The sequence below is a fragment of the Poromitra crassiceps genome (genome assembly GCF_964638095.1).
Source record: "Poromitra crassiceps genome assembly, chromosome: 18".
Classification (NCBI taxonomy): Eukaryota; Metazoa; Chordata; class Actinopteri; order Beryciformes; family Melamphaidae; genus Poromitra; species Poromitra crassiceps.
Genome location: NC_139636.1, coordinates 24,016,139 through 24,042,191, shown reverse-complemented (window position 1 = coordinate 24,042,191; position 26,053 = coordinate 24,016,139). Strand labels below are relative to the sequence as shown.

General features: G+C 43.0%; 1 protein-coding gene across 1 annotated transcript; it reads right to left on the bottom strand.

Moving 5' to 3' along the window:
- Window positions 1–2,180: 2,180 nt before the first annotated feature.
- myrf (myelin regulatory factor) lies at window positions 2,181–25,724 on the bottom strand (the record flags this gene model as incomplete). Its single annotated transcript, XM_083654334.1, has 27 exons — window positions 2,181–2,270; window positions 2,540–2,614; window positions 2,804–2,909; window positions 3,041–3,103; window positions 3,210–3,303; window positions 3,466–3,693; window positions 3,900–3,974; window positions 4,131–4,198; window positions 4,422–4,505; window positions 4,627–4,695; window positions 4,816–4,898; window positions 4,996–5,068; window positions 5,915–6,075; window positions 6,278–6,387; window positions 6,597–6,705; window positions 6,881–7,081; window positions 7,759–7,849; window positions 8,227–8,337; window positions 8,435–8,511; window positions 8,838–9,033; window positions 10,587–10,701; window positions 10,886–10,986; window positions 11,818–12,040; window positions 13,549–13,610; window positions 14,573–14,830; window positions 14,966–15,056; window positions 25,679–25,724. The coding sequence occupies 27 exons, from the start codon at window positions 25,722–25,724 to the stop codon at window positions 2,181–2,183; spliced, it is 3,060 nt and encodes a 1,019-aa protein (XP_083510460.1).
- Window positions 25,725–26,053: the final 329 nt, after the last annotated feature.

The following is a 26,053-nucleotide window of genomic DNA, read 5'->3' as shown; positions in this document are numbered from 1 at the left end:
GTGTTTGGACTGGCTTTTTCCACTTGATAAATAGTTGTATAACCAAAATTGTGTGTGTGTGTGTGTGTGTGTGTGTGTGTGTGTGTGTGTGTGTGTGTGTGTTTCGTTTCCTAATAATGATACAATTACATGCCTATAATCATTTCTGATTGAAACTGAAATGGGCTCCACAGCAACAACAACAAAAAGTTAACATATTGATAATACAACAAAAAATATGAACTATAAAAACAATATGATAAAACACAGATAAAAAGGAGCATTGGTTGTTACAAAATGAAGCTATACAGTTACATTTATTGCAGTTCTACCAGAGTATATGAAACCAATTGGACGCACTGGATAGAGCAAAAGCAGTTCATATATACAGTGCAAAAAGTGCTACGATGGTTTCATTATGCTAGCTGGTGCATTATAAATAAGCTAAAACAGTACACTGTGCCCATTAAAGTCATAATAATCATATTTAAAGTATTGTACAGTGTTTTAAAATTCCATAAAATTAATTTGGCTGAGGGATGTTTTTTCCCCCATTTTAATTTTGATTCATGTTTGAGATTCATTATCATGGTTTTCCATTCTGAATGCAAACATCAACACCGTATGGAGTGGCAATTCAAAATAGACTTCAAAAGGCATTATATGAAACATATTCAATATTGCATGGTGTTTGGGATAAAGCACTCAGTAAACAACAAGGAAATATAAGTGAAAAGAATAGGCTACATTACATAGCTCAGGTATTGTTATATTAATCAAAGGTGTTATCACTCTCACTCTTATTGGTGTAGGCACAAGTAAAATAGTTAAAAACATCCAGAGAAATACAGGAAACAATCCAGTGTATAATATCCATTATTCTCTCTGGAGTGTGCATGACTAAATGCAACTCTCTCTCTCTCTCTCTCAGCTTTGTGATCAAGTCATAAAAATGGATTTCCCACAGTCGAGGCAGCGTTCGAGTTGCCTCTGCGCTGAGATACATCATTTTAGAGAAATGATTGGCCATGCATCTGAAATGATATGCCATTTGCCATACCAGCATCCCATCCAGTTAACAAAATACAGTTGAAGCTATTCCAGTGTTCTTGAAATATTGTCAGTGTTGGATAAAGCATCTCTATCAGATGCCAAGAGCTTTCAGTGTTTCTACACTTCTGTGCATTGTTTCCAGTAATTTGCTTGCATATCCAGTTTTATCGCGTGCCATCCAGTGAATCTGCTACTGAAATGATTAAGATTCAGGGCTCTTCTAAATAAAAGTACCTCTTTGTTTAGGAGTGATGCAGAGGGTTTTTCTGCACTAGTACACATGCATATACTGTAGCCATTTTATCTAACAATTAGATGTTCCACTTGATGTAGCTACCGAGATACAGATACACATTATTTTCTCCTCTGTACAGTTACAGTGTACATTCAGATGCCTTATAAGGAGACAGTGAGCAATTTAGTCTAGCAGACCGCAGCGGCCAAGAACACAATGTACTACTGTAGCGGCCCAGGATTTGCCAGTGTGCACTACTGAGATATCATTTGAATGCGGGTAGGCAACCATTCACTGAGGCCTTCAGCAGATCTTCACTCCAGTGTATAAAGCAATTGAAAAGTCTCTTGTTTTCAGTTGATACTGGTTTCAACATACAGATTGGCAGGATAACAGAACAAAACAAAAACATGCGCAGTATCATCTAGTATCTTCCTGGCCCACACCTCTTTTGGAAACTTCAACTTCATTCTACCAGAAAGGTGATTATGGCTTTTGTTAGTTATGGACGACATTGTGATCAGTAATAAAGAGAACTATAAAGTCACAGATGTTACTTGTGTGCAATAGCAGTTAATGGTAGTGACACAATACAGTTGTCATTCACAATGACTTTCAACTGACGCCCTGCAAAGTGAGACTGACTGACAGAGATACAAAATGAATAGAACTTGAACACAGTATTTCAAAGGCTGGTGTGACCACACCACAGCAACAAGAGATGTCTTAATTCCTATACATACAGAAGGGCACACAGAAGGAGCAGTGGTAGACAGTTTGTCCTGTATGAGTCTCTTTAAAAAACAAGTTCAAGATCTGGAGAAACACTATCCCATCACAACAGTGTACAAATTGGACTGTACTGAAGAAATGTGGTGTATTTTAAAGGGGCTGGGCCGCAACGTCTTCCTCCTCACACACAGCTCCTTTGAATGAGAAAGTGGTAGTCAGAGTATGACGTGTTGGTTTCAGTCTCCTCCTCAGTGGCGCAACTCACTTCACTCTGCGAATGGAAAGCATGCGGAGATGATATTACAGAAGCATTCATTAATCAAATCCACTCAGCGTCTTGTCTTAACTCAAACTGAGCGCTAAATCCTACAATAAATGTTGAATGAATCACACTGCAATTAATATTTTATAATGCGTATGCTTAATTGGGCCAAAACCTCTGTGCCGCATATCATTTTCTTTCCTGTTATGCTATTATTTGATTTACTGGACATGCATTACAATATTGTACAAAGTCTTTCAGATGCCAGGTTTACTCACAGACTTAGAGACACGGAAGTGATAGGTGACATCCTGAAAAGACAGCACTGGCACTGACCACAGGTGATGAGTCCCCTTAGAGAATGGCAGGAAGAATTTAATGAATCAGTTAATAAAAAAAGTAATATAAGTAGCACTAGCGGAAATATATTTTTGAAATTTTAGTTAGTTGCACAATGAGAAATATGTTTTGATGAAGCAACTAGCACTGATAGCTCTTACTGCTGTTTCGATGATATGATGATTGGATGTAACGTTGTGTACCTTTGTTGAAGTTCTCTGTCCTCCATAGAGCGCTGTCTCTGTGTGGTCAGGACACAAACGTCCCTTGGTGGCTCCACACTGTCGTACCCACACAGTGTTACTGGACCTACAATGAATTAAATATACCTTATTTCTCTGTGGAAAGGCTGGCCTATTAAGTGTCGGGTGTAGATAGAGTTGTTAAACTTTTGGTTTGTAGTTACATGTAAGTAGATAGTGCGCTCTTTGTGTACTCACGTCATGTGCAAAGTGATTTGCGAGATGGAGGAGTTCCTGTTCCCATGGAGTGATACTGTGTAACTAGAGTCAACATTGAGGAAAGCAGTGTCACCAGGCAAACGCCTGAATTCAAACTCTCATGTAAATTGTGGACAAAACCATTTTACTGGTGCAGCATTCAACACACCTGCAGCTCTCGGGGGTTGGACAGCTTTTCGGTGCGATCTGTTGGTCCGTCTCCACGATATGTAGACCAATCAGAGAAGGAGCTAACCGGTCTCCTGTGACAGCAAGGAAATTACATTCCAATCAACTGTTACCATAACATTCACTAGGGTGTAGTAGACTAACTGTGTTTACAATGGTTAAACAAATGGCTTCACTGTGTTTGCTTATTGTCTGTAAAGAAAGTGCTGTGTGGAGTTGTGCGTCTGCAGATTTACCCTGGGTGTGTATGCTGCGCTGTCTACGAGGCAGTGGCTGCTGCCCCCCGGGCACGCGGTTGGTAGCTCCCACCCCGTCCTGGTCTGAAGGGGGCCTTTTGGACTTGGCAAAGTACAGTGGTGCCGAGGTGTGGCTCAGGCGGTTCTTATTGCGGCCGTCTTTGTCCATCGGTCTCGACTTGGCCTTCTTGATCATCGTGCTTGGCGTGGGTTCCAGGCTGGCTGCATCTACAGAAGGGAGAATTGTTAATGTGCATTGTGGATGAAAATACAATATGGAAAAACCACTCGTGTTGGCTAGCAGGGGTTCCCAAACCTTTTCATCTTGCGACCCAAAAGATACATTTTGTGTCTCCCTGGGACCCAAACTCAACCCAAATTGGGTCCTGAGCCATAGTTTGGGAAACACTGATGTAAAGGGTGGCTTTCTTTACCTGCTGTGGATTGGTTGTTACTCGGTGACAGAACTGTGGTTGATTGGTTGTTTGTGGCTGTGGTTGAACAGCAAGCTGCAATATTCAAGAAAGAACGACATAATAGGATGAGATCTAAGCAGAAGAACTATATATTCACTATGTCGTAAATTAGCAGTTTAACTATTATGATTTCAAAACCAACTAGAGAAAGGTTTGATTTGACTGCTAATGTAGTAAGGATCTCCTCACCTGGTGCAGAGGTGGGGGACAGTGGAGTGGATGCACTCTTGCGTGCGGATCCCAGTGCAGAACTGGACCTGCACAATTCAGATGACACAGTGTAGCGGGTGAATGGGGAGCTATAGTTAGAATAATGATACATTTAAAAATGAGTAAATTCCAGAAATGTGAGTCATGACCGCCATTCACGCAGGATACAAGAAACACCCAACTGAGCAATCAAAGATAAGACGATGATAGAGTGACTCGGAAAATGTAAGGCAGAAATAAAAGCAAGAAGGAGGGGTCTTGAGAGCGTACCATGGGCAGACAGGTGGACAGAAAGTGACAGTGGCAGTGAAGACGGGCATCCAAGAGATGTAGAGAACACAGGAGGAAACACGGCTACGAAAAGCATGAACAAATAAGGATATAGTGAAAAATACTAATAGCAAAGGAAAGAAGTGGAAAATTGATTTGTTGCATTATAAAGGCCTACATGTCTGTTCTCCTGAGAAGGACATACCCATCTTTGTCAGTGGCATCTCCTCTATGGTGAAGAGTCAGCACATAAAGGATGGACATGGAAATGACACTGGGGGTGACAAATAAAGAGGCATTACATCTCTGTAACAAAACGTTCATCACCTCACTACTGTACATGGAAGAAGCAGGTGCATGTTCTTCAAGTCCCACACATTTCGCTCAGTCTGACCTGAAGGCCATGACGATGACAAGTGCCAGGATGGTTCCCTGCATGAGACGCTGGCTGATGCAACCTTGGTCTGGAGATGAGTTCTGCAATAACACCAAACACAGATGACATCAAAGCTGTACTCCTGGGTGGTGACCAACTTATAACAGTTCTCATATACTCCAGCATCACACTGCTGACCTTGCTCCCAGGCTTGACTGGCTTCTTCTTGAGTGCGCCACTTCCTGTCCTGCTAAAGTAACTCCCTGATTGGCTGCAAGGCAAGGAATAACAAATGGAATTTATTAATTATTTTCTTCTCATACAAGATTCTCTTTATCTGTGTATAATGCCCCTCCTGCCAGGGTTTATGGGGCCATTCATGAATTGAATTGAGAATGCATGGTAAATTCCAATTCAATTCCTGAATTGGGAATTGGAACCCAGAACCAAGGAAACAATTAGAACCAAGGACCACAATGGAAATAAGTCTTGACTTTATTGTGCTTTATCCTTGATGTTATTTCTTGAGATTCGTGTCTGTACTTTGTTTAGTACATTGTATTTCAATTTGTAACCGTCAAATAAAATAAAATAAAATAAAATAAAATCAATAGAATTGAATTGGAATGACAGGAAACGGAATTTAATTATATTACATTCCATGAAATTCTACTTCTGAGATAGGGTGTCTTGACTTGCTAAACATTATAAAACAAACACTATGAATCAAATAAAAGACAGTTAATCAAATCAAAGGCATTACGATGACATATTATGTGCAGTGCACATTATTATGCATCAAATACCACCTGAAAGGGACCTTTAGCATTTTATGATATTCAGCATTGATACATTTAAATTTGGAACAGCTATTCTTCCTGGGGTCCACAAGCCCAGATGTTATTATAGATAGTTATACGGGGAAAACTCCACAGAAAGGACCGGGGTTCGAACCCAGGACCTTCTCGCTGTGAGGCAACAGCGATAGCCTCTGAGCCACCAAATAATAATATACAGTATAACACTATATTTCAATTCCGGTTCCTCAGTTGAAATGGAATGAATCATCTCATAGTCTCACATTATGTAGCCATCCTTATCAGTCCATTCCTCTCACCTGACAGTGCTTCCACTCACGGTGCTCTTCATGCTGTCGAGGCGACGGAGCTTGGCCAGCTTGCGGCTCCAGCGCTCCAGCTCGTCGATACGAGTCTCCAGGTTGTCCGTCAACTTGCACAGCTCTTTCACCGCTCCCACGTTCTCCATGAAGATACGGTCCTTAGAAGGGGGAATCAGAGCTGTCATTGTGTGTGTCTGTAGTGTGTGTGTGTGTGTGTGTGTGTGTGTGTGTGTGTGTGTGTGTGTGTGTGTGTGTGTGTGTGTGTGTGTGTGTGTGTGTGTGTGTGTGTGTGTGTGTGTGTGTGTGTGTGTGTGTGTGTGTGTGTGTGTGTGTGTGAGAGTGAGTGTGTCTGTCCATTACCTTGTTGACCACCAACAGTTTCGGAATGGTTTCTCCATTACTACACACCACATCGCCTCCCTCCTTCACTGCCTCAGGCAAGATCCGCTGAACGTCTTGGGCTATCACTCCTACAGGTGGAAGAGAAGAATTAAGAAAGAATAACGGGGTGCATAGATACAGAAAAACACTTGCAAAACAATGCACATTCAAGACTGATCAAATATTAGGACATCAAGATGGTCATGTGATACTGTATAAACAGTTTAACACACATGAATGAGATGAAAGAAGGAAACATTTTACGCGAGGTTATTCATGAAGTTGCACAATATGTTACCGGTCTCGGGAGTGGTCTCTATGCCCACGGTGGCAGCAAACTCAGGCCTGTATTGATAATGGACCAGCCGCATCATAGAGATCCGTTTCAAATTGTCTGTGGTGTCCACCTACACACAGACAGAATGACAGTGACATGTCCACCTACACACAGACAGAATGACAGTGACACCCATGCAGATGTGGAGGAGGATGTGACCCACGACACTCAAGTCACAGATGGAAATGTGTGGAATCGAAGGATAACGGATCGACAAAAACATTAAAGTAAACGTATCCGCCCACCTCGTGGACGTTCTCCTTGGCCCTGATGTCTGACGGGTGCACCACGGAGCCCATGACCTTAAGGTTTCCGTGGATGACCAGGGCCTCGTCCGGCCGGTCGGTGTTGATGCCCACTCGGCCGTGGTGGTAGACGGAGTCCGGAAGCTGGCCGCGCTGCCATAGCACCTCGCTGTCACTCTCAAACTGCCCGGGGTTAGACGCCTGTAAGAGAGGGACAAGGGAGAGGGTGCACAGACACACAGATATTCACACATTAGATACACTACGTCGCAAACATTTCAAATCACTGCAATACTTTAACACAAGGTTGAACTGTAAACGGTTGACTTTACATTAAGAGAGCTTTATAGCTTGTGAATAATTGTTTGAATTCACAGAATAAGCTATTATATAATGGTTTAAATACTGTTGTCTCATGTAAACTTAATAGTTAATTATTGTGTAGCTTTCATAAATACATCCTCCGAAACTTCCTAAGCTTATTAATGATGCAATTAACGAACTACAGTTGTATAGACCAGGGAGGAGGATATGAGACCTATTTAATAGGCCTCATATCCTCCTCCCTGGTCTATACAACTGTAGCGAGTGCAATCCACTTTATTTCATAACTACGAGCAGACGATGCCACATCAGCAACAATCTCCTAAAATGGAGATAGAAATTTGAGTGTGTTTGATGTTGAGGCTCACAGAAAAAAAAAGGGGAAACGGAATGGAAAGACAGAAATTGACGAGGAGGGAGAGATGTGTAAACATTTGAGTTGCTGGTGGCTCCAGGCAGCTGTATATAATAAGGCCATGAGAAAGGTGTCACATTCAGAAGGGATATGATTGGTGGGGGAGGCAGACAGACATGGCCAGACTGACAGATGTTACCCTGACGATGATCCTCTCAGACACCTGAGCGGCCACAGTGTAGCTCTGACTGTGGGACTGAGCCTGCAGCGCCACCACCAGCATGAAATACCTGGGAGGACAAACAAACCACAGGGGCTGTGAGTTTTGGATGTGATCACACACTGAATCATGCATCATGTACATATGTATGTATGCAATGGTAGCCAGCGGTCACGCTGTGTGTGCAGTGAGTAAACCCCTTAGACAGTGGTTCTCTTTTTCTTCTTCTGCAGTACCCCCTTTCCCTGATTTCTGAATCCACGTACCCCATTTACTCGACTACAGCATTTTGCTTAGAAAAAGGCAAGAGAAAACAATAGCATATGATGCAATGAATGAATGATCACTCACCTTTTGAAGAACATAACATGACAAAATAAGAAAGGGGAGTGAAAGAGTTGCAATTAGGCTACACAACGCAGTAACACATGGTGCCGTGTCATTCACCTCTGGTCAGGGTTGGGCTTGCCCTTCTTCCTCATGTTATTCGCCGTCGTCTCGCTGAAGTGGAGCCGTCCAACTGTGACTTTGGTGACCTGCTCTGGGGGCAGGGTCACTCTAAGAAGAGCAAAATCACAACTACATCATACAAAGAAAATAAAATGCTACAGATGATGTATTATTATTCTGCCCCAGTGAATGAATGCAGACTTACAGCACTGGCTTGAAGGGTCTCTTGCTGCGGTCAGACTGGGACTGCTCCACGTTGATGGACTGGTTCATGGCCTCCAGCTGGTAAACAAGGCAGATGTAACATTGTCATCAGGGTTGCCACTCTTTTGTGATGATACATTTCAAGGACTTTTCGAACACTTTTCAAGGACAAATTTGTTTCAAAATGATGGGCCAATGATTCACAGATTTCACAATGCGATTTACCGAGGCGACGAGCCGCATATTTGAGCTAAGAATGCCTAAAAGACAGCACAACAGCCAATGCATCGTTCATCAACCCGTGTCACACAAATCATTTGTTGAGCCGAGGACCACCGCGGTCAGTCACATCGCTACTGTAACCTAATACCTGTCACTATGTTCACCACTTCCCATTCCCTCACCTTTACTCCATTGAGCTTGAGATAGAAGCAGTCTATGGGCTGCAGGCCATCGCCCGTCTTGATGTACTTGGGATCTCCCAGCATGCCTATGTACACCGTGACCTGGAAGTGGTTCTTCTTCTGGCAGACAAACGCATCGTCAGACAAGGAGAAGTTGAAGCCCTTGTCAGCATCAACGCGGTAGGTGGGCATTGGCCTAAAGACAGGGAAAGAGATTATGAAGTACCGATAACTTGAACTACTCCATGATGTGGAGATCACAGTTTCAGTTTCACTGTTTTTATCACCAGGGGGAGACTCTGACTGTACTGCAGGGGCTCCCAAATGTTTTCATGTCAAGGCCCACAAATAGATGCACATGAGGCACAGACCTTGGAGAAGATTTTGTCTGAAAGTGCTGTACAGAAGACGACAACTGTTTATACTTTAGGTGGGCTAATAATAGTGGGGAGAGTGAGGCCTAGTATAAAAAATATACATTTCTGTATAATTGTCTCACAGCGCTAACTTAAAATGAATGAAATTATAGTTGAATTAAACTCTTCTTCATCTTGCTGAGGACCCCTTGAAATCCCTTCATGGGCCCCTGGGGGTTCCATGGCCCCACTTTCGGTACCATTTACTACACTCTCAGAATTAAGACCATCTGAAGACAAAACAAATGGATGATGGAAAAAGTAAAAAAAAAAAAAAAAAAACTCTGTGTGTGGTGTGCTTTAAAGGGATAGTTCAGATTTGTTTTGATGTGGGGATGTATGTGGTCCTGTGGTCCTTGCCTACACTCAGTGCACTACATGCAGTAGAATGCAGCAGTCCCAGTTTGGATAAATGGAGACCGGCCACATCAGGCAAGTAGAACTGTCTGCTGAGTGTGAACACGGTCATGAGCAAAAACATGAAAAAAACCCAGAACAATAACAGAACCAAAAAAACTTGACTTGAAAAAACATCATTTTTTAAACCCTGTTTTTAGCTTAAATCTTCCAATTAGTGGTGCTCCACATTTATTCTTATTGTTGGAGTAACGTGGCTACAGTGCAGATTTCAGCTAAAACAGGGTGTAAATGACATATTTTCAAGTCAACTTGCCATTTCAGGGCTTGTGGAGACTTGGATTACTTCAGGTGGAAGCATTTTATGTTTGTTTTCTGTTGTTGTTTTTTTAATGATTTTGCTTGTGACCCTGTTCACACTCAGCAGACAGCTCTACTCGCCTGATGCGGCTGGTCTCCATTTCTCCAAAACTGGGACCATGCTGGCTGCATTCTACTGCATGTAGTGCACTGACTGTCAGCAAGTACTACATCAAAAAGAAAAAAACTATCCCTTTAAGCTGTGATGAGCAACCTAGGTGGTGATGATAACATAGTATTTGCTTGGTCTTACGAGTTCTTTTCAACCCATCTCCCTCTATCTCTACTACTTTCCACTTTGGCATCGCGTGAGCACAAGTAGGTGTCCACTAATTTCTCCCTCTACCCCCATCCTTGTTCTCTTTCTAAACCGAAACCCTGCACTCCTTCACTCCCCCGCACGGCTCACCTCCATGGAATTTGTAGACCTCTACAACCCTTCTGCCACTCCCTCTGTATATTTCGTTGAATTATCCCTTTACCCAATTATAGCCCTGTTCATGTCACTCTCTAACTCTCTGTGGAATGCTTTCAATTCTTGCAACTACGCTCTCTCCCAAAAGGAAAACCTGGAGGATTATCACGTATAGATATGCCAAAATGAAATTCCACCCACAGCTCTTTGCAGTTGGCGTCGTATAGCGGTGTCCACTTATTCTGCTGGTGAGGTTGCCACTTTATACACTGGTAGTTAGGGTCCAAGTAACTGTTGTCTGCATCCTGCATTATACCTGTAACAATCAGTTTGAAAAATTAACATTGAAGGTGTAGCGTCATTTTAGCCCGGAGTCAGAAGAATGTCCACAAGTGGGATTTTTTTTTAGTCCGTTTTATTCATGCGAGAGTTTAATCGGTGGTAAGAGTTGATAAGAGAGCAAAGGAGGGGAGGCAAGGAAAAGAAAGATTCCTGCCTACCTGGTTCTTGTTTGATGATACCTGAGAGGATTTGGGCATTGATGGTGCTGTTGGGCGACTCAGAGTGCTTCCTCTTCTTGGCCTGGTGAACGGCGATTCCGCTGTATGAGGTAATGAGAACATGGTCAACGGTTGTATGCGTTGGCATATTCCTATCAATTCCCATCTTTCCTTCACTCCCCTGTGAACGGGATAGTTCACCCCTCCCTCTCTCCATCCCTCCCTCCTCCCTATGGCAAGTCATTTTAACATTAATAGCTAGACTGGATATGTATTGCAGATATCAGTAATTCAATTTTTCCTGGTCAAAAAAGAACATTTCAGATATCCACAATGACATTCTTCCTATGACAAATGATGTCACTTTTGCCATTCATGTGTATGGGGTTTCTCATTACAGATATCTACAATTCCAGTTTCAGATATCTAAAATGTAATTCTGACTAGTCATAATTCCAGTTGAAAATATTTACTTTAAGATATCTACATTGTCCCTTTTAGATGTATTAAATTAAGTTTTAACGAGTCAAAATTACATTAAATATCAGAAACTTGAATTACAACTAGTCATAATTTAGTTGCCGATATCTGCAACTGAATTGAAGATATCTGAAACGAGAAACCCCATACACATGAATGGCAAAAGTGACGTCTTTGTCCCAAGAAGTATGACGTTGTGGATATCTGAAATGACAATTGTGGATAGGAAGAATGTCAATGTGGATACCTGTAATGTTCTTTTTGACTAAGAGGAATGACATAGATATCGTGAATAAAAATTCTGACTAGTCACAATGCAATTATGACTTGTCAAAATTATGTTGTCTGGAATGTTAATTCTCGATAGTCAAAATTAACTCTTAAATGTTCAAATGGCTTGCCATATCCTCTCTCCCTCCTTCCTCTCTCCCGCCTATTTCTTCATCACTCACTCCTGCCCCTGAGGATGCTGCAGCAGCTGATGGAGCATCTGGGTCTGCTGGATGTCTCCGCTCCCACTCGTGGCCGGACCGATGGGATACTGCGATATCATGGGTTCAGGCTTCAGGTACATGTCCCGATGCATGGTGGGATAGTGCCCGTGTGGTGGGAGGGGCGGCGGGGGAGTCATGTGACACATGTTCTCTGGTGTCATGGTCCTGATCATGTGAGGATCTGAAAGACACGGTGAAGCGCCGTGAACGGAGCATGACATTTACACACTCTGAATACTGCACTAAGTATCAGGGTCAACGCATTCTGATGATAAATATTCATTCCACTTGCAAATATATCTTGTTTTTTTGTTTTTTTTTCTGATGTTCCCAGTTTTCTCACCAATTGAACTTGGCCAATTCCTCCTGCTGTCCCGGTCGTTGCTCCACCCCCTCTGCCGATCTGGAAAGAGTTGTAGACTAGCATATGCTTCCTCCGATGCATGTGCAGTCACCAGCCCGCTTCTATTCACCTGATAGTGAGGAGTTTCACCGGCAGGAGGTAATGCGTGGGAGGATCACGCTATTTCCCCCAGTTCCCCTCCTCCCCAAAACAGGCACTCGGACCGACCAGCGGTGGTACTAGTGGAGCAACGAACCAGGACATACCCTCACTACCCGAAGACACGGCCAATTGTGCCTGTGTGGACGTCCGACCAAGCCGGAGGTAACACGGGGGCTCGAACCTGCGACTCTCGTGTTGGTAGGCAGGGAATCTACTGCTGCACTACCTGGACGCCCGCTTATAAATATATCGGTTCACAGACCCTGCAGGGTCAGTCTGTGGCTTTTGCATTTGGCCATGCATGTCAGATTGCTGCATGTTCCACTTTCCTCCACCCTTGGCTAAAGGTGTTTTCCATTGTTTCACACTGGAGTCCTGCCCATCAGATAGCACTATAACACACCTTTTCACTAATGGGCAAGACCAACACAGGTGTGTGAGTTCCAAAGAAAAAAGGGGAACCAAGGCACTCTTATTGTGGAAACATTAAAAAGCCTTTATTAGAAGTGGCTATGCCGACGACGCGTCGCGGTCTTCTGACCTTCCTCAGGGCAAATGGAAACGGGTGTGTGAGTGGCAACAAGTACATAGTGACTTTGAGTACTGTTGCTGTCCAACTTGGAACAAGCCAAACATACACTGATCCATTTTCCAGACAAAATGATGCAAACTGAAGATTAATAAATGACGGGTACGTGCTATACTGAACGTCTGAATCTATTGATTTGCATACACATTAACTCGTCCTCGTCACTGCGTTCCATTCAAATGGCCCAAAGCGATGAGTAACAGGCATTGATCGAAGCAGCGGAGGAGAAGACAGAGCAGGTAGGAGGGAGGGACACACCTACCTGTGTGAGGATTCTCCATCTCATCTGTGAGTCTCTGCAACTCAACCCCCTCTTTCACCGCTCGATCCATACGCCATATCCATCCATCTGTGTGCCCGTCTATGTGCCGTGACCCACATACGGCCTCCGTATCTCAATGGCTTTCTCAGTGACTCAGTGAGTGTCTGAGTGCAGTCTACAGCAGAAGGTGCTGCCGCCAACCATTTCTGTTTGTTGTATGCTCTCTCTCTCTCTCTCTCTCTCTCTCTCTCCCTCTCTCTCTCTCTCATTTGCTCTCTCTCTCTCCCTCTTTCGTCTTTTCCTCAAGGCAGAGTTCAAAGATGTGTGACTTACCATTCACCTGCTGAGGAGAGTATGGCTCTGAGCTGGAGTCTGGGGGGGACTCAGGTAGTGTCCTAAGAAAATGCAAGGCAATATAAGCGGTATTCACAAATAAAGTACTCAATAATGAAACTTTCAAATTGAAATATTCTTTCAAATAGTACCATGGGAACTCGATAACCCCACGCTAGTGCTTTCTTCTTATTTTCTAAAGTGGAACCATATTTAAAAGACAAAAAAAAAAAACCCTATGGGATCAGTATCACAGTACAAGTTCTCTCCACATCATTGTGTGTGTGTCAGGATTTACAGGATGTAATTGGACTCTTTGTGTTATCAGTCTCCCTCCCCCTCTTGACCAGCTAGTGCTTTATTTGTACAAATGAAGTTTAATCAAGTGTCGATTGCATAATGGACCTGTCATAGGGGGTGTGTCTGGTTTCGCGGTGTGATAACAAAAATAACTGCTGTGTCAACCAAGAGACTTGCCTCATTCCGTGGAATTACCTTCAAACAAGCAATTTCACGCTAATTTCCCAGCAGTAGTGCTACTTCAAACGAACAGTAATCTCTAACGTCTCTCTATCTCTATAAGATTTTTTTAAATCTCTCTAATGTACTTGCCCAATTCCCCCCACTTTCCCTATGGGGACATTAAAAGTATATCTTATCTTATCACTCACCGGCAGGACATAGTGCATGGGAGGATCACGCTATTCCCCCCAGTTCCCCTCCCGCCCCCAAACAGGCACCCCCCGACCGACCAGAGGAGGCACTAGTGCCAGGACTCATACCCCACCGGCTTCCCACCCGCAGACACGGCCAATTATGTCTGTAGGAACGTCTGACCAAGCCGGGAGTACCGTTACCGCCTGCGCGGTGGTAGGGGAGTGCTTTTCCCTCTACACACTACCCAGACGCCCTTTCTCTAACATTTCAAAGTATCAGCTTGCTTGTATATTTTCTTCTTCTTCTAACTCTGTTCATCTCCCTTGTTGGTATCTCATCTCGGCCCTCCATGTCCTAGGCTGCTCACCCCGGAGCGTAGTGGCCCCTGTGCTCAGGCTTGACGTGAGCCTGCTGCTGCTGTCCCAGGCAGGGGTAGCTGTGTCGGAGGAGGCCCAGGGACGGACCAGGGGGGTAGGGGTTCTGACAGTTAGGGGGCCCAGGCGGAGGGGCTCCTTGGCGCAGTGGGATGGGGGGGCTCACACCACACACCAACCCCCCAGAGGAGGACACTCCTGCCTGGGGAGATGAGTAAGTAATTTGGCCGCTGTGGACCTCTGAAAAACAGCTGGGAGAAAGGAGAGAAAAACGGTTTAGCCTTATCAGAAAACAAATTCCTTTGTAACGATATGATCTCATTCAGTTGGTGCATGCTGTGTACGTTGTAATTTTGTTGCTGGGTTGGTTTGGAGTCCCTACTGACATGTCAGTGCTATCGTCCTCCTTGCTGATGTACTCCTCCAGGATACTGGTGTCGATGTTAGCTGGCTCCAGAGAACTGGTAATATCATGACCTGTGGTAGAGGGTGGGTCGGGAACATGGAGGGGAGATGAGAGCTCTGGGATTTAGAAAGGGGAATCTTTCACCGTACACACTGCCACAGCAGCTGTGGGTTTCAACACAAACTTATGTTGTAACAGTTCTCAAGAAGACTTATCTGAGAACAAGGATAAGGTTAGTCATGTTTTTTAATTTAATTATAATTTCTTGCATATATTCCAAAAAACCCTACTTACTGTCCCAGTGCATTAAAACAATCTTCACTATCTTCTGGTGAACACATAGACAATAAAGTTGATCTGTGATTCGCTTACTGAGAATTTAATGATTGAGTTTATAGGGGGAAAAGTTTGACCGACAGTTTAAGTATGTGTTAGTAATTACAGTACAACAGTACAGTATGAGCAAGGAGCAATGATTCAGGGCATCTAATTGAGTTATCATCAGCAAACAGTTGAGGTAGATAGGGATGAGGGAGTCCGATCTGAGGATGCTCGGACCCGATTGTCAGCCCAGATGATCCTGTAGTGGCATGGAGTTACAGATTCAGGTTTAAACCTTCAGATGCAATCACAAACCAGTCAGGGAGGGCCGTAATATAATAGTCTATTATTAAACACGTTGAATATTTATCACTTCAAATCTTGTGTTCAGTGAACAGTGATGTCATCTCAAGAGACCCACAACAGTTACTGAGAGCTGAGCCAAAAGTGTTTCTTGGACATGGAGGGTCCCACTGAGAGCTGAGTGAAAAGTGTTTCTTGGACATTGAGGGTCCCGAGAGTCAAATAAAAAATAAATCAGAAGACAAATGATGAGTCAAACCTGTCATAATGTGTGCAGTCCCACACATTTCCATCATCAGTTAGGAAGCCACAGTTTTACACAGACATTGGAAGCCCTCCCGTTAGCCCTTACAATTACAGTATGTACCTCTGCCTCTTTTCCCCTCATTTAAAAACAAAATGGGCGTCCGAGTAGTGTAGCACTAGATTCCCTGCCTATCAACACGAGGGTCGCAGGTTCGTGCCCCCGTGTTACTTCCAGCTTGGTCGGGCGTCCATACAGGCCCGATTGGCTGTGTCTGCGGGTGGGAAGCCGGAATGAGGGTATGTGTCCTGGCCGTTGCACCAGCGCCTCCTCTGGTCGGTCGGGGTGCCTGTCGGGTGGAAGGGGACTGGTGGGAATAGTGTGATCCTCCCACGTGCTAGGTCCTGCCGGTGAAGCTCCCCGCTGTCAGGTGAAAAGAAGCGGCTGGCAACTGCACATGTATCGGATAAAGCATGTGTGTGTCTACGGCTCTCCTCAGATCGGCAGAGGGGGTGGGGCAGCGAACGGGGCAGCAGGGGGAATTGGCCAAGTACAATTGGGGAGAAAATGGCGTGGGGAAAAACAATAATATTGTTACTGCGTCATACTCGTTCAATTACTTACAGTACTAAACTAGTTTTTCTGCTCTTCGTCTTCTTTATTCACTTCCTGTACGTGTTGTGTGTCGTATCATTCCGATTTTTAAGCGGTTGCAGCCGCTTCTATAAGTGACTTTGTGTGTCTGTTAAGGCTCGAGATGTGAGCACGGGATTTGAGCAGTGCGCCAAGATGTGCGCATGAGATGTAGCCTAGTGAAACACACAAACACACGCACGGACGCAGGGGCACACGCATGCACAGTGCCAGGAAGAGGGGGTGGGGGAGAAGGGTCTGACCTGCGCAAACCTAAACCACTTTACTTCAACACCTGGTGTGTGATTTATTTTGATATTTAGGTTACATTATATGAATTAACTAATAAGTTCTCCATTCTCTCCTCACTCAACCCCGGAGCCATTTTCACCCCCCAAAGCTCCACAAATCCAAAACACATGACACTAATCTCCTAAAACACTAACCTCGCACATTATGCATATCTTTATACAAGAATAAATCACTTTTTCAAGTGAACCTTCCCTATTGCTCACACACACAAAAATCTATGTTATATGAATGAGAGGAGAGGAATATTGTCAGATATCGTCTCAGTTGTCCCACATCGCAGATGGGTGACTTGTCTGGAGACAGAGTGAGTGTGAGAAAAGAGGGGTTTAGGCAGAGCTAGGGTATACAGTGGGTGGGCAGGCAACCCCTCTCTCTCTCTCTTTCTCTCTCTCTCTCTCTCTCTCTCACACACACACACACACACACACACACACACACACACACACACACACACTCTCTCTCTCTCTCTCTCTCTCTCTCTCTCTCTCTCTCTCTCTCTCTCTCTCTCTCTCTCTCTCTCTCTCTCTGATAGATTAAGCAGCTACTCAGTTGGGAATGCAAAGAATTTATGTGTTAGCATTGGGGAAAATTCTCTTTTTCTCTCTCTTTGTCTTCCTCTCCTCTCATGCTACTCCCTTCATCAGAAGCCCACATGAGATATGGCTTTATCGGTATTCCTGGGTGTATAAAAGACTAATGATACACTCCCTATAATTGTTCTCTCCAAGGATCATTACAATCTATGAATCTAGTGGACTGTATCATCACACGAATAAAAATGTGTTCATCCAAGTCATCTTTTTGGCAGTAGTGGAATCAACATGAAAAACAATCCAACCACCAATAAAATCGAAACCAAAACCAAATTAAACAAACAAGGACCAATGTATTTGTTACTAACCTGACCTGAAACAACTGCATTGACTTGTCTAACATGGTGTATATATGGTATATTGAAGTATATGTATATATATATATGTTAAAAATAAATCTATATATGTATGTATTATATATGAGCACGATCACTTGTAAATTTCTTTCTAAAAATTCTTTCTACAGTTTAGTTAAATACCATGATTGAAACTGCGTTAACATGTTTTGTTTTTGTAATTTTCTTTTATTTACACAGGGTAGGCAAAATAAGCTGCGGCTTCAGCCTACACCTTTTCGGCCCTTCTTGCCACAACTCATTGTATGTGTGTATTGTCATGATTTGTTGAATGGACCGAAATAAACTAACTAACTAACTAACTAACTAACTAACTAACATCACATGACGGCCAGTGTTGTAGTTGAGTCCGGGTCCAACTCGACTCGAGTCCTGGACACGTTCTCAGGACTTGTGACTCGACTTGAGCATTCATGTATTCGGACTCAGGAGTTGGAGACGAGGACTCGTACTTGTTAATTGATTTGTTCATTTTATTATATAGGCATATTAGGATATTGATAGCTACAGTATATTAATACCATGACATTATTCAATTTTGTGCAAGGGCAGGCACATGTGTTCCACCTACATGTGGATTCACGCGTATGTTTATTAACTGCGGACTCAGACTCAGACTCGGGTAATGGGGACTCGAATCGGACTCTTCTTTGGTGACTTGGACTCAGACTTGAACACTCGACACTCGACACTCGACCTGGACTTGAGATATAGTGACTTGACTACAACACTGCTGACGGCCTCCAAGCATGAATTTGAGTTACGGCAGCATAAACATCAACCAATGTCTAAAGACAAGACACTCAACTAACCAACCAGCAAACCAACTAACATGTCTCTCTCTACCTACGATCAACAACATGCCAAAAGCCCATTTTATTATGACGTGAATTTACTCCTTAATGCAATAAATTCTCACACTAGCATAACTACAGTAGATATATATTTTTTGAAAACATGCCTAGTTACTGGCTTTGTTGGGGGATAGAAGCAGATGGTTAATGTCTTTTAATACATGCGAGCGCCAGGGGAGAAGAGTAGGATGGTTTCCCTTAAATAAGATCCAGATGTGCACCCCACCCAAAAGGGCAGTAAATTTGGGCTGGCAGGCCTGATAAGGAAAAATAGAGAGGTGGAGGGTGAGGGGAGGGGAGATAGATGGAGGCAGGGGAGAGAGGGGGTAACGAAGACAGCTAGTGGTGTGGGATAATGAAACGCAAGTTCCACATCCAAGGATGGAATGATAGAAAAAGAGAAAAAGTAACTGTCCGAACCTATGAGGAATGAGGATATTTGTAGGAAGATTTACGTAAAACGGCAGCCAAGCTATAGCCACACTGCTCCTATAAGCATGCATTACGTTTGATCTAAATCTCTTGTAAGTTTGTGGTTGACCAACATGTTCATTGAGAACAGAAGTTGTTGTTGCTTCTCACGTGCAGCTTGGAGCGATCTTTATCACGCTTGTGACAATCTGGCACAATGTACTTCCTTCATGTTTTGCGAAAGAAAACAATTTGTAAAGTTGCCAATAAATGTAAGATAAGTTAAGGAACTGTAACCACTAAATCACTATCAGGTTAAGTTTAAATTGCTTTGGATTGGGATGTGTAAATTTCCCTATCCTCTATGTTTTCTCTGTCCAGCTGTGTTCGACAAGGAACAGTGCCATGATTGTCAGTACAACTTCGATACAGACTGGCCTTTTGAGAGATTAGGGGCTGAGAGGGTAGTGTGTGTGTGGTGTGTGTGCGTGTGTGTGTGTGTACACACACACACGCACACATGCGCGTGCATGTGTGTATGCGTTTGTTTGTTTGAATGTGAAAGTGTGTGTGTGTATGCCACCATTTCAATGCCTGAGTTGTCAGTAGGGTAATAATCTAAAATGAACACAAACAGAGGAATGAGTGTGTGAGTACCCTTTAAACGTGGTTTGACTTAAATCGTTCAATCTTGCGTATCTTTTGCGTTTGTTTCCGCTTGTCTAACATTTGTGTAAAATATTGTATTCATGGAGATGTTTGGGGGAAATATTGATTACTGATAAGCAAGACAATTAAAACAAAAACAAAATCACCATGAAATTTAAACTTACATAGATTTTACCTACAGCCTGCGAATACTTAAGTTTTGTGTGCGCATGTGTGCGTGCGTGCGTGCGTGCGTGTGTGTGTGTGAGAAACAATGTTAATAATTAATCACTTTCAAAGTTGCACTCTATGTGATGGAACAAAGTCCATTTGATTGTCAAACAATATTACCCAGAATGCATTTCGCTGTATTAAATACAGATACATAAAAATGCTATACACACACCCACAACACACATTCTGAGGGATTTACTGTCAAATTTACATACTATCCAACTATTACAACTGTGCTAAGCTCCACAACAAATATAAAAACAGTTAACTGATCATATAACACAGTAGGCATCTTGCACGCTCAATTCCTAGGCTTGCCCGCCCTGTAGCTCACCGAGCTCGCATACACAGCTCAGCTGCTGCATGGCTTTGCCTGCTCTATTGGCATGTGCAGCGCACAATTGCGCAACTTCGCATCAGTCACTGATGATGTCCCAATGCCTATGACATCATCAGTGCCTATGATGTGATCAGTGATGTCATAAGATGATTTTGGTCAATAATGATGTCACTGATGACATCACTGATGATGTCATAGACATTGTGACATCATCAGTGGGACAAAAATACAAACAAACAGACAAAGCCCACTTGCTCCCTTTTATACAATGTATGATGATATAGGTAGTTTCCAAAATTCTTATGTGTTAGTATGTCCATATCTATAAGCATTTTTTAGGCATCACTCTACTAATCCTGATCAAATTCTCTATCTGGTTTTCCTATGTATGTCTCTGTGCTCTAGAACATCTTCACTTTCCACAAAAAACAACTGAATGGAAACCAATTTCTTTCCAGTAATACAATGCAGAAGATTGCAGGTGTATCTACACAAGCAGGAAATCTCTCAATTGTTCAAGAAAATACTAGGAACAGTCTAGGAACTTGCAGCTTGATTGGCCAAAGGTATACAGTTAGACACACACACACACACACACACACACACACACACACACACACACACACACACACACACACACACGGTAAACTAAAACTTTTAAACTAGAAAGACTGACAGATCTAGACTTTCCCATTTGTTTGCAAGACTTGGTCCAATCACGGCATGTCAAGCAAGCTGAAAAGAGTGAAGCGCCTGTGGATGATCAAGACAGAGAGAGCAAGGCTACAGGTACGACACAGATATGAAAAGGGAATATGAATAGAAAAGCAGTGGTTAGGTAGAGACTAATAAATCACATCCAGACAGAAGCAGAGTGGACAGTGGGGCAGAGTACCTGCACGTAGCCAAAGCATGTTGACGTCCTTGAGATGAGAGCACCTGAAACGGAAGATGAGAAAAACAATTCCTCTCTATTTTTCACATGTTTCCCTACTCTGGCTCAAAGGCTTTCTTCTGTAGACCTGAGAGCCGCAGATTGGGGTTACAAGTGCATTGGTGTGTGTGTGTGTGTGTGTGTGTGTGTGTGCGTGCGCGTGCGTGTGTGTGTGTGTGTGTGTGTGTGTGTGTCTCTGTCTGCGCGTGCATGCTATATTGTGTGTGTGAGAAAGTGTGTTATAATGAGGATTATACCCCAGTCATGAGAAAGGGCTGTACCAGGCTGCCACACACAGCCCTTGTCGCACACAAGCACTGGCTTCACCGGCGGACCTGGCTCAGGAGATTATGAGAGTGACAAGGCTGCGACTGGGACATGGAGCCAGGCTGGAACAAATGAAAGACTGCGAATGCGAGGGCACGTGTGAGGCCGAGCGCAAGACAGAATTAGAGACACTGGCAAGACAGAGGGAGAGAGAGAGAGAGAGAGAGAGAGAGAGAGAGAGAGAGAGAGAGAGAGAGAGAGAGAAGAGGAAGAATCAATTTGCTACATATTGTTCAGAATGTAGATTTGAGGAAATAGAGAGTAATCCAGATGGCTAAAAATAATTTAATTTGTGACACCTGAATTCCAGTTTTCTATAGATTATTTCACTAGCACAGAGCAATGCTGACTGTGATCTGGGCTGCTGTCTATAGAAGTGATCACAAAATCAACCATGACCATGACATTAACTAATGAGCCTGAACTCCCTGCCTGCCTTGAATGCCCCTTGAGGAATGAATATATTTGGATTTGAATAGAATAGAATTGAACTGATGTAGGATGTGGTACATTCCCACAAAACACTCCATAACACTCCAATACCACACATCAAGTTTGGAGAAAAGAAGTTCATGCAGATGATTTACTACGAAAGCCTCTTTTTACACACGTGGACAGTTAATGATAGCGAACCCTCAATCTTATAGTGCAGTTAAACCACACAACAACATTCAGCGTCCAAGGTGTACTCAGTGGGCAGCCAGCAGCACTGATGGCAGTGAGGCATGACGATGAAAAATAAAACCTTCTTGTGAAAAGCATCGTAAGCCTGGCTGCTCAGAAACAATGCATTCCCCTAACAGCAATCCACTGTTAAAGCTGTAAATCAGAAGACCTGGCCAAACCTCGGTCAGCGTCATGCTGGTCTTGATGGAAGACGGCCTCCCTAGCCATGATTCACAGCTGCAGTGGGAGAGCAGTGGCAATTAGTGGGAATGTAATAGAATACCAAATGTGATCAGTTGTTAAAGGAACACTCCGCTGATTTTCAACCAGCTTTGTCTCATTACAAATTGAGTAGTATATCCAACAAATTTAAACAGTTTTGCAGGCATTCATTTAGTTGGACAGTTATTGAGTTGATTTGAGTTAAGTTGTGTACCAGTGATGTCATTTGTGCATGAATGGCATCACTGGTCCACAACTTAACTCAAGTAAACTCTCAATAACTGTCAAACTAAATGAATGCCTGCAACACTGTTTACAGTTTTCTGATATACTTCTGATTTTGTAATGATACAAAGCTGGTTGAAAATCGGCGGAGTGTCCCTTTAATCTTTTAAAGGCAATTTGGAATAAAATAGTGCTTCATTCGCCTCCAGATTCAGATTATTGAGAGGTGAAGATGTCTGAAACTTGAAATCTGTAACTATGGTTAACAGTCACACCTGTATTTTTTCCATCTGAAAAAGTGTATTTCCAATATAAGTTACCGTACATATTTATATTTTGGGTTAAATACATCCAATGGCTAATGGTTCAGGCTCTGCTATTTAAAGCCACCCTAATCGCAAAAATACTACTCACTACTTATTAATCATCATATCTTCTCTAAGACATTACACAACTCAAAGTTTTGTCTTGAAGATGTGCTGTAAATGTAGGCCTACAGCCTGTGGGCTGCGTGGGTTACCGAGTTATAAAGAATTACTCAGAGGAACTCAACACAACAGCATAAAACGTCTATATCCTTTGTGTGTGCACGCATGGGGTCTGGGTGTGTGTGTCTGTGTGATGGACTCTTTGTTTAAGTGCGTGTTAGAGAGGAGGAGGTCAAGTTTTTCAGGAGGGGGGTTTTCGCTGTGTTTCTCACCAGATATTTGGAAGGGTTATGAAGTATTACTCAGAGGAACTCAACACAACAGCATAAAACGTCAATATGCTTTGTGTGTGTGCACGCATGGGGTCTGTGTTTGTCTGTGTGACTGACTGTTTGTTCAAGTGTGTTAAAGTGTGTCTTAGAGAGGAGGAGGTCAAGTTTTTCTGGAGTTTTTCCCCCCGCTGTGTTTCTCCCAAGACTCACCCACCCTGAGTCTGCACTATCTCACCTCCTCACCCTGTCTGCTCACTGTCAGTCTAATGGAGTCAGAGAGAGGGAGCCCAGGGAAGGGCAAATACCGCGGAGAAACACCAGTCTCACCTCATTGTGCTTTAACAGCCACCAGGCTATGCCAGGAATGTACACTGTGCATTAGGCTGGATGTATACATATTTGACTAATCCTATTAAACGGCAGTTAACCAGTGAATAAATCTATTACAGTGTCTGGGTGTATCCATGGGTACATGTATATCTGGCTGAGTGAGTGAGTGAGTGTGTGTGTGTGTGTGTGTGTGTGTGTGTGTCGCCCTCTCTTTCTTTCTCTGTGTCTGTCTCTTTTCCAGGTAGTGTAAGATGACCATGGCCACTAATTGGTTCTAATTACGTCATAAAATTCCAGGGCTTATTGATATTACTGGGGTTTCTTGTCACAATAAAGGCCTGCATTCATGTTATTCAACTACGGTATTACCAAAGCTTTGATATGTGCGGCCTTGCTCATAGAGGTCAACAGGAAATAAAATAAAAGCAGATTTGTTTGGTTAAATGAACGAATAAGAAATGTCAGTTATGTAAGAGTCATTAGAAGCCCAATCTCCATTGCAACACAACAGTGAAGTATCCAGAGGAACAGTGGCATATCCAACCTGCTGTATGCTTCTCATGGACAAGCTGACATCTAAGTCCAAGCACAGCGGCTGAAATAAAGCCAAAGTAAGAACATCTCTCTCACTCCCAAACCAAGAATGTAAACACACTAAATTCCTGTCAGAGTGGCAAGGAACCTTTGACAGTCATGGATCGCTGTGTATATTCAAGTCAACACTCTGTGTATACTATAATTGAGTGTTAAGTCTCTCTAGAGATAACTTATTATACATACGCCACAGAATGTGTTTTTATGTGCACTTGACTGCTCCTGAACACTTGACATTAAGTTTCTAAAAAAGAGAAAAATACCAAACAATAAGAAGCCTTTGGCTTGTTGTAAATCACCGAGCGTAGTGACAAAGCCTTTAAACAAATGTGACATATCTATGTGATACATGTCCAGAAGCCTTCAGTAGTGGAATTGCATACATATGACATCATCTTCTCCAAGTCTGATTGATTAGGCCTAATTGAACTCACTAACTGGTTCACTAAAAGATCTGATATCAGGGATGGAGTGCAGAAGAAAACCACCTAAAAGCAGTTTACCCCACTTTGTGTGAGTGTGTGTGTGTGGAAAAGAGTTTACCAAGTCTTAGTATTCATCACAGTAAGTAGCCTACCTGTGTGAATTATGGATTTTAATGAGGAAAACATAAATGAATACTCGTGTTCTCCTTATGATGATCACTGGAGGTCAACCACCTTTTAATTCAACACTACTGTACATCACTTGTTGATATCAATGATGCCTTTCTCTTACGTACATTGTGCCACAGCGACAGCACCCTTGCAAAACACACCATTTATCTTGCCTTGAATTCCTACATCCTCCCCCTCCACCTCGTTTTTACTTAGGATTCCCCGTTAGCCCACTCGATCTGCTACCCATCACCATCACTTTTGCTCCTCGCACTCGTTAACCCTCGATCTGAGTCTGCCTGCTCGCCTGTTGGGTTTTAACTGTAGCCTACAACAGCCACGGGCAAACTATAAAACTGACTCCGACAAAACAGAAAAAAGAGGAGAGTGCACATCAGTTAATTATAAACAGCCAAAATCTTTGATAGAAGCCACAATTCATAATAAAACCATGCACAATTAACTATTTTCACTGTCACTGACATGTTTCTTCCACCTGCTGGATGGTGCATCACAATTTAACTCAGGCGTTCTGACACCAGAAGAGACCAACTAAACACACATTACAAGACTGGAATTGTTAAAATAAACATAATAAATATTTGTACAAATAAATGCATTTAACGTTTTCCCCCTCTCTCTCGCGGTCAATAGATTGTTTATAACAGAGCAAATCACACATTGTTAGTCTGCTTGTGAGGAGAGGTGAAGGGTGTGTGGCGCACAATTAACGCACGGCTTTTTAAAACAATGCGATAACGCGGCATTATCTCCGCATTGCCAGCAATAAATAAATAGCATAGATAGCCTATACATAATGGGCTATAGCCAAATTGATTGGCTTTCTTACCTTCAAAAAATCTCTGTAAGGCTTCAGTTTCATCTACCACGTCCATCCTAGCGGGTCCCACTTAAAAAATCCATGAACATCTCCCCTCGTCCGAACGAAATAAATTCGGCTCGGGGAAACTTTACATAATATGCATTACGGAATCCAGAATGATGCGTTTTGTTTGTTGTTGTTGTTTTTTTTAGCTTAGGCTACATAAATCCACCTCTTGGGAGAGCTTCTTTCTCCTTCCCAGCAACGTAGGCTATGATTTGTAGGCTTGACGTCCCTTAGCCAAATGGTCAAGTGTAGCTAATAACTAATTAACCATGAAACTTTGTTCTTATTATAGCTCGGCTATCCTATTAGGTTTTAATTGAAGAGGTAATATCCGTA